Here is a 13,450-nt window from a genome sequence, read left to right as displayed (position 1 = left end):
GATGTCAGGGGAGGAGAAGAGAAGAGGCTAGAGGGGAGCCAGTGTGGCGAATGGAAGAAGAGAGATGATGAAGGGGAAAATTACTGGAAGTTAGAGAAATCTATTTTCACGCCACCAGGCTGAGGCTACCCAGACGGAATGTGAGGTGTTGCTCCTCCTTTCCTGAGAGTGGACTCATTGTAACAGCCACGGACCGGCATGTTGGAATGGGAATGGCGACTGGAATTAAAATGGATGGCCACTGTGAAATTCTGCTTGTTCCTCAACAAAGCAGTCCTCCAATCTATGCTGGGTCACACCGATGTAGAGGAGGCCACATTGGGAACATTGGATACAGTAGATGACCCCAACAGACTTGCAGGTGAAGTGTTGCTTTATCTGGTAGGACTGTTTGGGGCCCTGGATGGAGGTGAGTGAGGAGGTGAATGGGTATTTCTGTCATTTGCAGGGGACACAGTAAGCGCCAAAAGGAAGATCAGTGGGGAGGGACAAATGGACAAGAAAATCATGGTGAGAGCGTTCCCTGCAGAAAGCAGAGTGGTGGGTGGTAAAGATGTGTTTGGTGGTAGGGTCTCATTGAAGATAGTGAAAGTTCTGGAGTATGATGTGTTGGATGTGGAGGTTCATGAGGTGGTAGGTAAGGACAAGAGATAGTATATCCCTGTTAAGGCGGCAGGAAGATAGGGGACACATGTTTGGGAAATGGAGAAGATGCAGGTGAGGGCAGTTACCATGGTGAATTAAGGAAAACCCCATTCTTTGAAGAAAGACTTCTCTGATCTTTATGGAAAAAGGCATGATATTGCCCTCACTCAAACTGTGTTAGAGCTGAATGAGCCACTGAAGTTGGAACTCCCCACTTTAGTTTGCTCCCAGTGATTTGCTTGTTCCGTCATGGAAGTTGTTTTCTTTAAGCCTCATTATTTTGTAAAAGTCTCAGAAGGTCACAGAATATCAAAACAGTACATTTTTAGCAAAAAATATTTGCATGCCCGAGACTGAACCAAAATACAACTGGTACAGCTTCCCTGTAAAAAGGGATTTTAAAAGTAATTTGCTTTTCCCAAGGCATAAATTTGTTGTGAACCACATAAAAACTATCTTACCATTTTGAAACTTTACTTACTTCTTTAATGCATGTTTTAACATTTAAATGTTTCACAATATTTAATGTGAGAGCACGCATCCAAAAATAGCTTCAGTGTTATTGATAACCTAATTTACTGCTTCCAATCTAATTTATCACTTCAGTCAGGATTTCACAGTCCTTGCCAACACTTTGTTCAATAATAAACAAAAAAGATGACTGATTACCATTGCCATATTGTGAATTTCTAGAAAAATGTTAAAGTCTTTCTTGAAATGGATGATAAACGTGTCTTGCACAAGCCAAAGGACAGAATAGCTGGTCTTCCGGTGGAAAGTCTTCCCATCTGATCCATTCCCATCCTACAATTATTACAAGAGATGTGTAACTTAATGTATAATAACTGAATATGAAGTACTTTGATATGACTTCAAAAGTACCAAGTCAATCCAAGGTTCAATGGTTATTGGAATAACTTTTCAAACAAATCAAAAACTGAGCATAGAAAGTTTAAATAAAGCTTGTGTTAGACTCAAGCTACTGTAAATCATGCATCCACTTGTAGAATCTCTATTTATCCAACGTCAACAGCACATCACGACATGTCCCATCTACTCAAGTGTATCAGTTACAGCTAATTTAAACATTGCAGGTTACCAAGAGAACAATGGCTGCCTTCCCTGTGGTTGTACAGTTTGGAATACCATGCCTACTCAGGCTGCAGGCAGTAGGATTAACTGGAAATCAATTGGTTGGAATGTCTGACCAGCTACTTGTGGCAGGCTAAAGAATGTATATTGTTTCACTTCTATACTATTTCTGAGTGGGGATATATTGATCCTGGGGTTCATGTTCTGACTTCCATTTTCACTGAGCACATGTTAACAGCAAAACTAATTGAAGTCATTTAAATAGGGAACTGAGCAAAGTCAATTTGGGTAATCCCTTATTCATGTTCTTTTCTGGCTACTGCCATCAGGAAGGAGGTAAAGGAACCTTAGATCCCACACCACCAGGTTCAGGAACAGTTATTACCCCTCAATCATCAGATTCTTGGACCAGAGTGGTTAACTTTCCTCACCCCAACACTAAACTGATTCCATAACCTTTAGACTCACTTTCAAGGACTCTACAACTCATGTTCCCAATATTTATTACTTATTTATGTTTTTCCCTCTCTTTTTTGTATTCTCACAGTTTCCACATGGTTTGTTTGACCAGTCTTTGCAGTGTGCAGTTTTGATATTACTGTGTTTCTGTATTTGGACTGTGAATGCCCATAATAAAATGAACAATGAGTGGAAGGAAGTGCAGATAGGTAGGCAAAGTGGAAGAAAATGAGAAAATGCTAATGATGATAGAAAACAAAGATCAACTTGAAGAAAGGTGATAGACGAGGAGTTTAAAGTAATGTTTAAGCTTAAGGAAGGGAGTGAAGTAAATACATTGAGACCAATAACACTGATGAACACTCTAAAGAATGTGACAGAGATATAAGTTTGATAAGAGATAATAAGATTCTGCATGATGGAGAATGATGGTTGTTCGTTAAAATTTGGAGCAGAGGGACAAAGCGATGGTAAGTATTGGCAAAAGAGATTATAGAAAAGAGAGTGTTAAGGAAAAAATAGTGGTTAAGGGGTGATGACTGGAATACCTATTAGAGAAAACTTAAGAGGAACTAAAAGTATTAAAGGAGGATTAGTGACTGAGATGAAAAGATTGAAAGCACTGAGACTGATAGCACATCTGTTAAGTTAGTATCTTAGGGTCCAGTCTTACCAGAAAATGTAACAACTGGATTCAGGGCCCATATTTCACCACCATCCAAGTGTGATTAATGTCAGAAATATGGGCATGTAGTGGTGTGCAAAGGAAGACAGAGATGTGCCCATGTGTATGATAACGTCTACCTGAGCGATGCAAACGTTGAATCGGTAAAATGCTGCAATTGCGATGGGGCTCATACAGTAACCTATGGGGGATGTGAAAATGCAAAATAAAAAGTAATGGAAGTTCAACAAACGAGGGAACAGCATAATGTGTCAGATGTGGAAGTGGTTAGGATAGTAAAGAAAGAAAGAAGAGTTAAGCAATACACACAAAATTCTGGAGGAACTCAGCAGGCCAGCCAGCAATATGGAAATAAATAAAGAGCTGACATTTTGGGCCGAGACCCTTCATCACGACTGAAAAGGAAGGGGAGAAGCCCAACTGTTCACTCTCTTCCATTGATGCTGCCTGACCTGCTGAGTTCCTCCACCATTTTGTGTGTGTCACTTGCATTTCCAGCATCTGCGTATTTTCTGGTGTTTGAGAGAAGAGTTAAAGAAGGAATTGACTCAGCTGCAAGTGCAGGACAAGATCAGTCAAATAATCCAACATTTGCGATCAGTACAGATAAACTAGTTTATTAGTGGCAGATGTTAGTAATTGTTCTGAGCAGGAAAAACCAAAACTGAAAAGATAAAAATTATAGCGAAAGCAGCAGTGAGGTTTTTCAATATGAGAGAAGCTAGTGTAAGTAGAACTGGGTCAAAATGATCCAAGACAGGGTTTATTTACAGGGTAACTAATACTAGTCCTATTAATTCTTCAGTGGAATGCTAGTTTAATAGCTAATGGACAGGAGCTTAAGATTTTGCTGAGAAACCAGATGTGATGAGTGTAAGAATCATAGCTCAACCCAATACTAGATTGTGATTAATGGCTATGATCGTGCAAGAAATGATAGGGTTAATGGAAGAGAGGGAGGGTGTAACTTTTGATAAAAAGGGGCTTACAATCTAGAGAACTAAAGAAAGGAGAAGACCCAGAGTACATAGCAACCAATGGACAAAGGAGGTACAAATAAAATTATTAATATCTATAAACCTTGTAAAAAAATTAGAAGTAGATTTACTGGAGCAAATTGGTACAGGGAAATTCAGTATGGTGTGAGGATTTTAATGCACACAGCACAATGTGGGTGGAACACAATGAGATTAATGGAGCAGTGATAGAAGAGCTTATGGAAAAAGAAAATCTGGTCTGTATAAATGATGGAAGTGGGATGAGTAAACTTTGATGCAGGTTCTGAATCAGCAATTGATTTAACATTAGTTACGGCACATTTAGCAGGAAAGTGTTGATGGGCGGTTTGGAAAGGAACAACATAGGCAGAGATCATTACCCTGTATTAAGTAGAACAGGAATAGAAATAGTGATAGATCAGGAAAGTATGCTGGAATACTGGCTATTTCGAAAAGGTGGTTGAGGAAAATTTAAAGAATAAGAGATCAGGAATGACAGAATATTGAAATCATTCAGGAAATGAATCCTTTATGTGGCAAGATTGCAGAAGGGAGAATGATTCCGGTAACAGTAAAGTATACCAAGGAAATGGTTAGTCGGTGGAGCAATAAGGACAACACCAGTGGTGGCAATGCAGGTTTAGTTGGGAGAGACACGTCTGGAACTGAGAAGGTTACAGCTTGCATTAACTTATTGGGTAAACCTACAAGGGCCTGGAGAAAATGATCCAAACTAGACAGCGTTTAGATCCATGCTGGGAAAAGGAAAGGAAGGAAATCAGAAGTTTTGCATGGACGATTGAAAGAAAAACAGGAAGGACAAGAATTAATAACAAGGCAGCAAGTGATATCGTGCTTTTTCCTGGGCTGCCTCCATGGCTCTGTGAAGCACCAGATATGCAGCTTATTTATTGGAAAGGAGACAGAAAAATAGGTGATGTAAAATCTAGATGTAGTTGAATCTCATGTAAATAGTAATTATGGATATTTACAAATATACACAGATGCTTCAAACAATGGTAATAGTAGCTTAGGGGCAGGATTGGAAGTGCCTGATTTTAACATGAAAAAGCAGGTGAGGATGCATGATAATTTCTCAGTGTGAACAGGAGAAATGACAGCCGTGTTCTTAGCTTTGTAGTGGGTGAGACCAATGGGAGATGTAATACTGTCTGAATCAAGCACAAAAATCAGGAGTCTAAAAGATTTACATCCAGAGGTAGACCAGACACTATGTCTGAGATAATACAAGCCTTAATTAGAATTAAAATGTTTCTTTAAATATTTAAATAATATCTAGAGACAGTGCAGAGGAAATTTACCGGCATGATGTCTGGATTTGAGGACAAGTTGAGAAGGAAAGGGCTTTTCTCTTTGGAGAGGAAGAAGATGAGAGGTGGCTTGATAGAGTGTATAAGATGATGAAGCACAGATCGAGTGGATAGCTAGAGACTGAAATGCCTAATAAAAGGAAACATCATTTTAATGCGTTGTGAAGAAAGTATTGCGGGGGTAATTTCAAAGGCAAGTTTTTTTTTACACAGAGAATGGTAAGGTCAAGGAACACACTAGGATGGTGGTAGAGGCAGATACATTAGGGTCTCTTTGATAGACAAAGAAAAATGAAGGGAGGAGTTAGATTGATCTTGAAGTACGTTAAGAAGTCAGCATAACATCGTGTGCCAAACGGCCTGTACTTGCCTATGTTCTTTCCTATGGGCCTATTCTATGTTCCTTCAAATGTTGCTCAGCATTATAAGATGGGAGTGGTTTCCTCGCCCATGTTGGACCTGATCTATACAATTCTAAATGAAGATTAAAACTATCTCTTAGAATTGATTCTTATAACTCCCCACCACCAGAGTAAATCTGACCAGCTTGTAATTACTGGTCATCACTTTTCAGTTGTATATTTAGCAGTCCAACGATGATTAATGGAGCTGGAGAAGACTGGAAGAGTCTCTGAGCCTCTGCAAATTGTTTGCATGTTTCTTGTAACAGCATTTCTGTACCTGGAAATTTCACCACTTTCAATGATGGCACATTGCTTAATAACTCCTTATGCTCATTCTATTACGGAGGATATTATCTTCCTTTAACTACTACAATGGTATCACCCCTCCTGTTTATGATGACAACTGCCAAGGCTCATTAAGAACCTGAGGTATCACAGATAAACTACCATCTTGATTGCTAATAAAGCAACACCGAGGTGATAAGACTGATAGTTTTGAGGATAGCTAAATGCTCAGAAATGTAGTGGAGAAGTTCAGGGTACATTCCAACTGTGCAGTGTGGGTGACTAAATGTACTGGTACCAGAGGTAATATAAAGGGAAGGGAGAATAAAGGCAGAGAACTCGATAGGTTTTGAAGGCAGACCTGGGTAGATTACAGACCGGAAAGCAACTGAAGGGATTTCCTATCATGTTCTCAATGTTTTATGCAATAATTTACCTTCATTCTTCTGTGGTTCCAAATTCTTTGGTTCTGAGTCATAATCCGTATTTACTTCTCCCTGCATGAAAATTGTGATGTAGTGATAATCTTCTTCTAACTTGATACCATTTACAACCGTGGCAAAGAACACATTCTTTAAGTGAAGCCCAGTCTCTTCAAGAACCTCCCGTTTGGCACAATCTTCCCAACTTTCTCTATTAAAAACAATCAGTTTAAAAATTAGTCACATCAATGGAACTTTAAAAGATGTAAACCTACTTACAAAAGATGCCTCACATATTTCCACCAATTAGATCTTTCCACTAAGTTTTTTCCTCCTTAAGAAATCAGTTGCCATATCTCATCTATATGCCAGTGTTATCTTTGATATCAGATATTATGTAGTACTACAGATTCATACAGGCCACAAAATTCCTCTGGCCCACTTGCATGTTTAACTAATTGACAGCCAAGAGTGCCAATCAAGATTGTTGACTCTGACCAGCAAGCTGAAACCTAACGTGTTCACTACTGGGCACAACATTTTTATTAAGAACTCAGGGTCAGGATGTTACGAAGGCTGAAGGCCTTGACTTAATACATGGAACAAATTCGGAAACTGAATTTCATGGCAGCTGTGAAAGTTAATTGGAAATTTGATCGATAAATTGAAAATCGTTTAAAGCTGTGAAGAATAAGTAAAACGAATGTATTTCCAAATGGCAGAAGGGTCAACAACTACAGGGCACAAAATTAAGATATCAAAGCAAAATACAATGACTATCGGAAACATAAAGGCAGGGATCATTAGAAATACACCAGTGATCATCCAGTATCTTCAGAGGCAGAAACCGTTAGGTCTGTTTCAAGTTGATGAAACTTCAGATTACAAGTTTTGATGAAAAGACAGGGAACTCAGAAAACAGATCCAAGCAACACACACACAACACTGGAGGAACTCAGCAGGTCAGGCAGCATCAATGGAAAAGAGTACAGTCAACATTTTGGGCCGGGACCCTTCTTCTGGACTGAGGAGGAAGGGAGGAAGATGCCTGAAAAAACGGTGGAGGGAGGGGAAAAAAGCTAACTGGAAGGTGATAGGTGAAGCCAGGTGGATGGGAGAGGTCAAGGGCTGGAGAATATTGTTATTTTATCATTAACCAAGTAATACTGTTTGAACCAACTGGCAAGTTTTACCATTTTTTCAGAGCACTTACTTGTGCTGAGTTAATGCACTAACGTTTTTTGATCTGTTAGGTAGAGTTCCCAACAACTTTAAATTTACATGTGCTTCCCTATCATCCTTTACAAAGAGGTTATTCTAGAGGCTATCCCTACAGGCTATCTACATGCAAATATTTCTCAGTCTTTTCAGCATTTTATATCATTTTCAGGTTTGCAGCAAGAATTATTTTCCCTTTGGATAGCATACATTGCCTCAATCACAAGTTCGCTATACCCTGGAGCACCTCAACAATCAAGGGTTCAAGGCATAGATTGGTGCATAATGTGCTTGAATTGATCATTTGTCTGTCATTTTAAAGATGACATAACACTATCCTCGTGCTGAGTTTGAAGTAATGTATCGTCTATTGTTAAAATAACAAAGGTCGCAACCCCTCAACTACTTCCAAAAAGGTTGCTCCACAATTTGGAGAAACCATATGCTATTCCACGGGTCGTCTAGGAATTGGCTAGTGGACAGTGGATTTGACGACCTCCATGCACACTCCCACAAAGCAGCTTTCCCATTTTTCTTCTCTGTTGTTAGACAAGTCAAAATGACAATGGATGGCTTCAGTTTTGCTTACATTTGGCAAACAGCTGACTTTTTATAATTTTAGCCTTTGCACATTTAACCAACGTTACCCACCTTCGTTTGATATGGCCATCTATTTTTCAAAGCAACCCTACTTACCTTGACCCTCCTTGACACCTGATACTGCGTTTGAACCCCGAGAGGAGCAATAACGGAGGAGTGTGAATCAAAAGAAAAGCTGCCAATGCTGAAAATCTGAAAGTCCTATACAAAAAACTCAGCAGCTCAGGAGCATCACTCAGGCCCAAAAATGATGACTCTTTCCTTTTATAAACACAAGAAATCCTGCCGATGCTGAAAATCTTGAGCAAACACACACACACACGAAATTCTGGAAACACTCAGCAAGTCAGGCAGCGTCTATGGAGGGGTGTAAACAGTCAACATTTCATAGAACATAGAATAGTACAGCACATTACAGGCCCTTCGGCCCACAATGTTGTGCCGACCCTCAAACCCTGCCTCCCATATAACCCCCCACCTTAAATCCTTAAATTCCTCCATATACCTGTCTAGTAGTCTCTTAAACTTCACTAGCGTATCTGCCTCCACTACTGACTCAGGCAGTGCATTCCATGCACCAACCACTCTCTGAGTAAAAAAACCTTCCTCTAATATCCCCCTTGAATTTCCCTCCCCTTACCTTAAAGCCATGTCCTCTTGTACTGAGCAGTGGTGCCCTGGGGAAGAGGCGCTGGCTGTCCACTCTGTCTATTCGTCTCTCTACTCCGAGCATATTGAGCCCAGACCTTTCATAAGGTGCTATACCTGCCCCTGCACCTCGTGGCTCACCCCCGCTCATGGTCCTAAACAGACCTTCTATGTGAGGCGACACTTCACCTGTGAGTCGGCTGGGGTCATCTACCGTATCCGTTGCTCCCGGCGCGGTCTCCCCTACATCAGTGAGACACGATGCGGATTGTCGCAGCTTTGCTCTGTCCACCCCAAATTACAGGGCCGCCCAGCAGGTATCCACTTGAATTCAACTCCCCGTTCCAACTGTGCCACATCTGTCCACGGCCTCCTCCACTGCCACGATCAGGCTGAAGGAGCAGCACCTCATGTTCTGTCTGGATAGCACATCAATGTCTCCACTTCTGATAATTTCGGGACCCCCCCCCCACACACAAATCTCCTTTCTTTTCCCATTCTACATTCTAGCCACCCCCTCACCCCTCCTCCTCCCCTTCCTTTCATGGTCCACTGTCCTCTCTTATCAGACTCCTTCTCCCTTCATCCCCTTCCATCTATCCCCTCCCAGCTTCTTACTCCATCTCCTCTCCCCTACCTCTCACTTGTACTCCTACCCCTCCCACACCCCCTTAATCTGGCTTCTGCCCCCTTCATTTTCAGTCCTGATGGTCTCAGCCTGAAATGTTGACTTTATAGACTCTGCCTGATCTGATGTGTGTTGACAATTTCTTATTCCACAGATGCTAATTTTTTCCCCTAGCATTTTCTAGTTTTGTTTCAGAGAAGGAATGGAGGTGATCAGAAGGATAATTATGATTAATCGTTAAAAAACTGAAATTAAACAGCATTTTCTGACAGTGATGTAAACAGCTGTAAGCTCATCTGTAAGGGGCCTCAAGGAACCTGCAGCCCAGCTAATGAAATGTGCTCAGGCTACAATGAATGAAGGGGCTGTTATTGGAATTTTAAACTTTATGAACAAATCTACTCATAAAAGTCTGCTCTATATCTCTAACAGTGATTTTCCCTTCCGGTCCAAAGAAAGTTTGCCTCACACTTTCAGCCCGTGAGTAATTAATTACAATATAAAGGAAGGCAGTTGAGACGTGAGCTTAACGATGCACGCCACTATATCTGCAGTGCCCGCGGTGCACCGAGGCTGACATATTGCGGAGAGACGGTACCCGAACTCCAGGTGGCCGCCGGGGAGTTGGTAAGTGCCCGCACCGAACGAGCTTTTCCTTTTACCGAGCAGTACGCAGCCAGGCCAGCCCGAGCTGGTGACCAAAGCTGCCACTCCTACCCCCGGCCGCCGCACCGGAGGACAACCTGCATGGGCCATCACAAAGCGCTCAGACAGATCCGGCAAGAAGCGGAAACGAAGAGGCCGACGCGGATCACCGGACCTCCCTCACGCAGGCTCAGACCGGAGCGCCCACAGTGCGTGAACAGGAGGCTGTAACGGAGACTCTCAGTTTACACTCCGGGAAGCGCTAGACTTGGGTTTCCTAGTGCTGATTTAAACGGCAGACTCTCTCAGTTTACACTCCGGGAAGCGCTAGACTTGGGTTTCCTAGTGCTGATTTAAACGGCAGACTCTCTCAGTTTACACTCCGGGAAGCGCTAGACTTGGGTTTCCTAGTGCTGATTTAAACGGGAGACTCTCAGTTTACACTCCGGGAAGCGCTAGACTTGGGTTTCCTAGTGCTGATTTAAACTTTTCAGCTCCCGTTCCGCGTCCCTTCGGCCTCTGGCCGCGATTCTCACACTGTAACTTTTCGCCAGCTCGCATTTCTTGCAGATTTGACTGTCCACATGACATTCTCGCCCACAGTTCCTTCGCCTAAATTAATGAGCAGCACCTTAAAAATGTTTTTTCCTCTTTTAAGATATTGACCTTCTGGCCACATTTCTCCGTGCACAAACGTGAGCTGCATCTCATAACATTTTCCGAATCCCGGAAGATTTATCTTGTTTTTCCTTGTGCAACCCTCACACTGGGACCCGCAAACGAACTCGGCTCCTAGGCTAACAGCCACGTGACTCAGCGGTGAGAGGTCATCTTTCCTAAACAACATGTGGCTCGGATAGATATGACTTGGTCTTCAACCAAACAGGAACGTTTGGATGTTCCAATTAAAGACGCCTCAGTTGGTGTGACTGCTTGTGTAAATACTGCCCATACACTTATCAGTAGCCCAGAAATGACAGATCATACACCAATATGAATATATTTTAAAAGTATATTTACCAGATTTTCAACTTGAACAAACAGTTAAGAAAAAGGGAAGTAAAATAAAAGGGCCCTTTACGGTTAAAGTTTGGGTCGGCTGGTGGTGTAGTGGGATCAGCACTGGACATGGAGGTGAACGGTCCTGAGTTCGAATCTGGCCAGGTACCAATCTGGGCAGCAGCAGTATCTGTGCATAAGAAAGGCCAGGCCATCTACTTCCGTATCTTGTTACAAGAGCCCTATGGACAACTACACTGTCCACAGGGTCGCCATGAGTTGACGACTCAGTGGCACTCAACAACAACAGTTAAACTAGTCCAATGTGCACACAAACGTTGGAGCTCGTTCTGGAGTAGTCGGTGGTGGGGGGGGGGGGTTGTATCTCTTTACTCGCATGCTGGACCCACGGTCAGCGTGAAAGCACCCACCATATTCTGAACTTCCCTCAAAGACCATCTTGAATGAACTGGCTCTCTCTTGGGAGTATTGGTCCTTCCTCCTTGGAGCCATTCATCTGCAGAAAACACTTCTTGCAACAGGGACCCTTCTTCCGATGGTCTTCTGTGGCCCCAGCTCCTGCTGAAAGACCCCAAACCAGACTACTGTCCATCAAAAATCTGATCCCACCCAGCTCTCCCGCATCTTCCGCTGGGCAGGAAGTTACAATGGCTTTCAAAACATTCCTAAGTTGGATAACATGGCTCCTTATCTTTAGCTGAAGCCAAAACACTCTTATCACAGGACACAGTGCTTTTACAGAAAACTGCAAAAATAAAATACCTCACAGCATAGCAGTAGAAATCTTAATCTGAGCATTACAATAGGTTCACGTTTTCTCCAGCATCTACCTCTTCTTTCCAAAATACATCACTGACCTCTACTCCCTTGTCATGCAATCATACATGAAGCCAAAATGTTGATGAGGAGGCTTGGAGGAGTGACGTAGGTCACCTGGCCGAGTGGAATTGCAACACCTTGTACTCAATGTGAGCAAGACCAAAGAATTGATTGTAGAATTCAGGAAGGGAAATCCAGAGAACACACATCAGTCCTCATTGAGGGGTTAGCAGTGGAGAGGATGAGTATCTTCAAGTTCCTGGGCATCAGCATCTGAAAAGGTCTATCCCGAGCCCAAATCATTGACTCAATCACAAAGAAGGCATGGCAGCTTCTCAACTTTGTTAGCAGCTAGAGGGGATTACGTATGTTGCCAAATACTCTTGCAAACTTCTATAAATGTATGTTGAGAGCATTCTGACTTGTTCAATTGCAGCCAGGTATGGAGGCTCCAAAACATAGCGTCTTAACAGGCTACAGAATGCTTTAGACTCAGCTAGCGCCATCACATGCACAACCTTCAAACTCTTGAGGACATCCTAAACAGGCAGGTCTGCAGAAAGTGGTGTCCATTATTAAGGAACCTCACCATCTGGGACGTGCCTTCTTCTCATTACTACCATCAGAGAATTATGATGATGATAGATACTTAATTGATCACTGTAACATTACAAGCACACAAGTATTAATATTAGAAGAGAAGTGGAAAGAATAAAAAATAAGTTACCACAAACAGTCTATCAGGAGGGGGGTCATCCCCAGCTTTAGGTTGACTCATTGTAGAGCCTAATGGCCAAGGGTAAGAATGACCTCATATAACGCTCTTTGGAGCAATGTGGTTGTCTTAGTCTATTACTAAAAGTGCTCCTCTGTTCAGCCAAGATGGCATGCAGAGGGTGAGAAACATCGCCCAGAATTGCCAGGATTTTCAGTAGGGTCCTTTGTTCTACACCAGCCTCCAGTGTGTGCAGTTTGACTCCTATAACAGAGCCGGCCTTTCTAATCAGTTTATTGAGCCTCTTGGCATCACTCATGTTGATGCCATTGCCCCAGCACACCACCGCATAGAAGATTGTACTGGCAACAACATACTGGTAGAACATGTGAGGGAGAGGCCTGCGTATGACAAAGGACCTCAGTCTCCTCAGGAAGTAGAAGCAACTTTGGCCTTTCTGGTGCACAGCCTCTGACAAGTCTGTCATCCAGGTGCACCCCGGGTACTTGTGGGTCCTCACCACACCCACGTCCTCACCATCAGTAGTAACAAGGAGCAATGCAGGCTTGGTCTTCCTAAAGTCCATCACCATCTCCTTTGTCTTACTGATGCTGAGCTCCAGATGATTCAGCCTGGACCATTTGATGAAGTCCTCCTCCAGGACCCTGTGTTCATCCTCACGTCCTCCCCTTATACACCCAACTATTTCCAAGTCATCAGAGAATTCTTGCAGATGACAGATAAAGCAGCCCAAAGATGGACACCTAACATCAAGAACTGCCTCCTGCCTTCTCTCTAACAGTTCAGAGCAATTAGGGATGGATAATAATGGCCAA

The 13,450-nt window shown here is 42.5% G+C and overlaps 1 protein-coding gene across 2 annotated transcripts in view; it reads right to left on the bottom strand.

Annotated features, from left to right (window-relative positions):
* nudt15 (nudix (nucleoside diphosphate linked moiety X)-type motif 15) overlaps positions 1 to 10,226 on the bottom strand; it is a 44,545-nt gene extending 34,319 nt beyond the window's left edge. Inside the window, exons 1-3 of one of the 2 annotated variants that reach the window (XR_009511743.1) lie at positions 10,014 to 10,226; positions 6,336 to 6,532; positions 1,315 to 1,449 (exon numbers count right to left, since the gene is read on the bottom strand). Coding sequence is in view for 1 of the 2 variants with exons in the window: in XM_059967857.1 (XP_059823840.1) it covers positions 1,346 to 1,449; positions 6,336 to 6,532; positions 10,014 to 10,171 (459 nt within the window). In the remaining variant the exon portion in view is untranslated. Of the gene's footprint in view, positions 1 to 1,112; positions 1,450 to 6,335; positions 6,533 to 10,013 lie in introns of those variants that run through there. The other variant, XM_059967857.1, reaches the window with a different exon arrangement.
* Between the last annotated feature and the right edge of the window lie 3,224 nt (positions 10,227 to 13,450).

Source organism: Hypanus sabinus, chromosome 4, assembly GCF_030144855.1.
Source record: "Hypanus sabinus isolate sHypSab1 chromosome 4, sHypSab1.hap1, whole genome shotgun sequence".
Taxonomy (NCBI): domain Eukaryota; kingdom Metazoa; phylum Chordata; class Chondrichthyes; order Myliobatiformes; family Dasyatidae; genus Hypanus; species Hypanus sabinus.
This window is presented reverse-complemented; position numbering and strand designations above follow the sequence as displayed.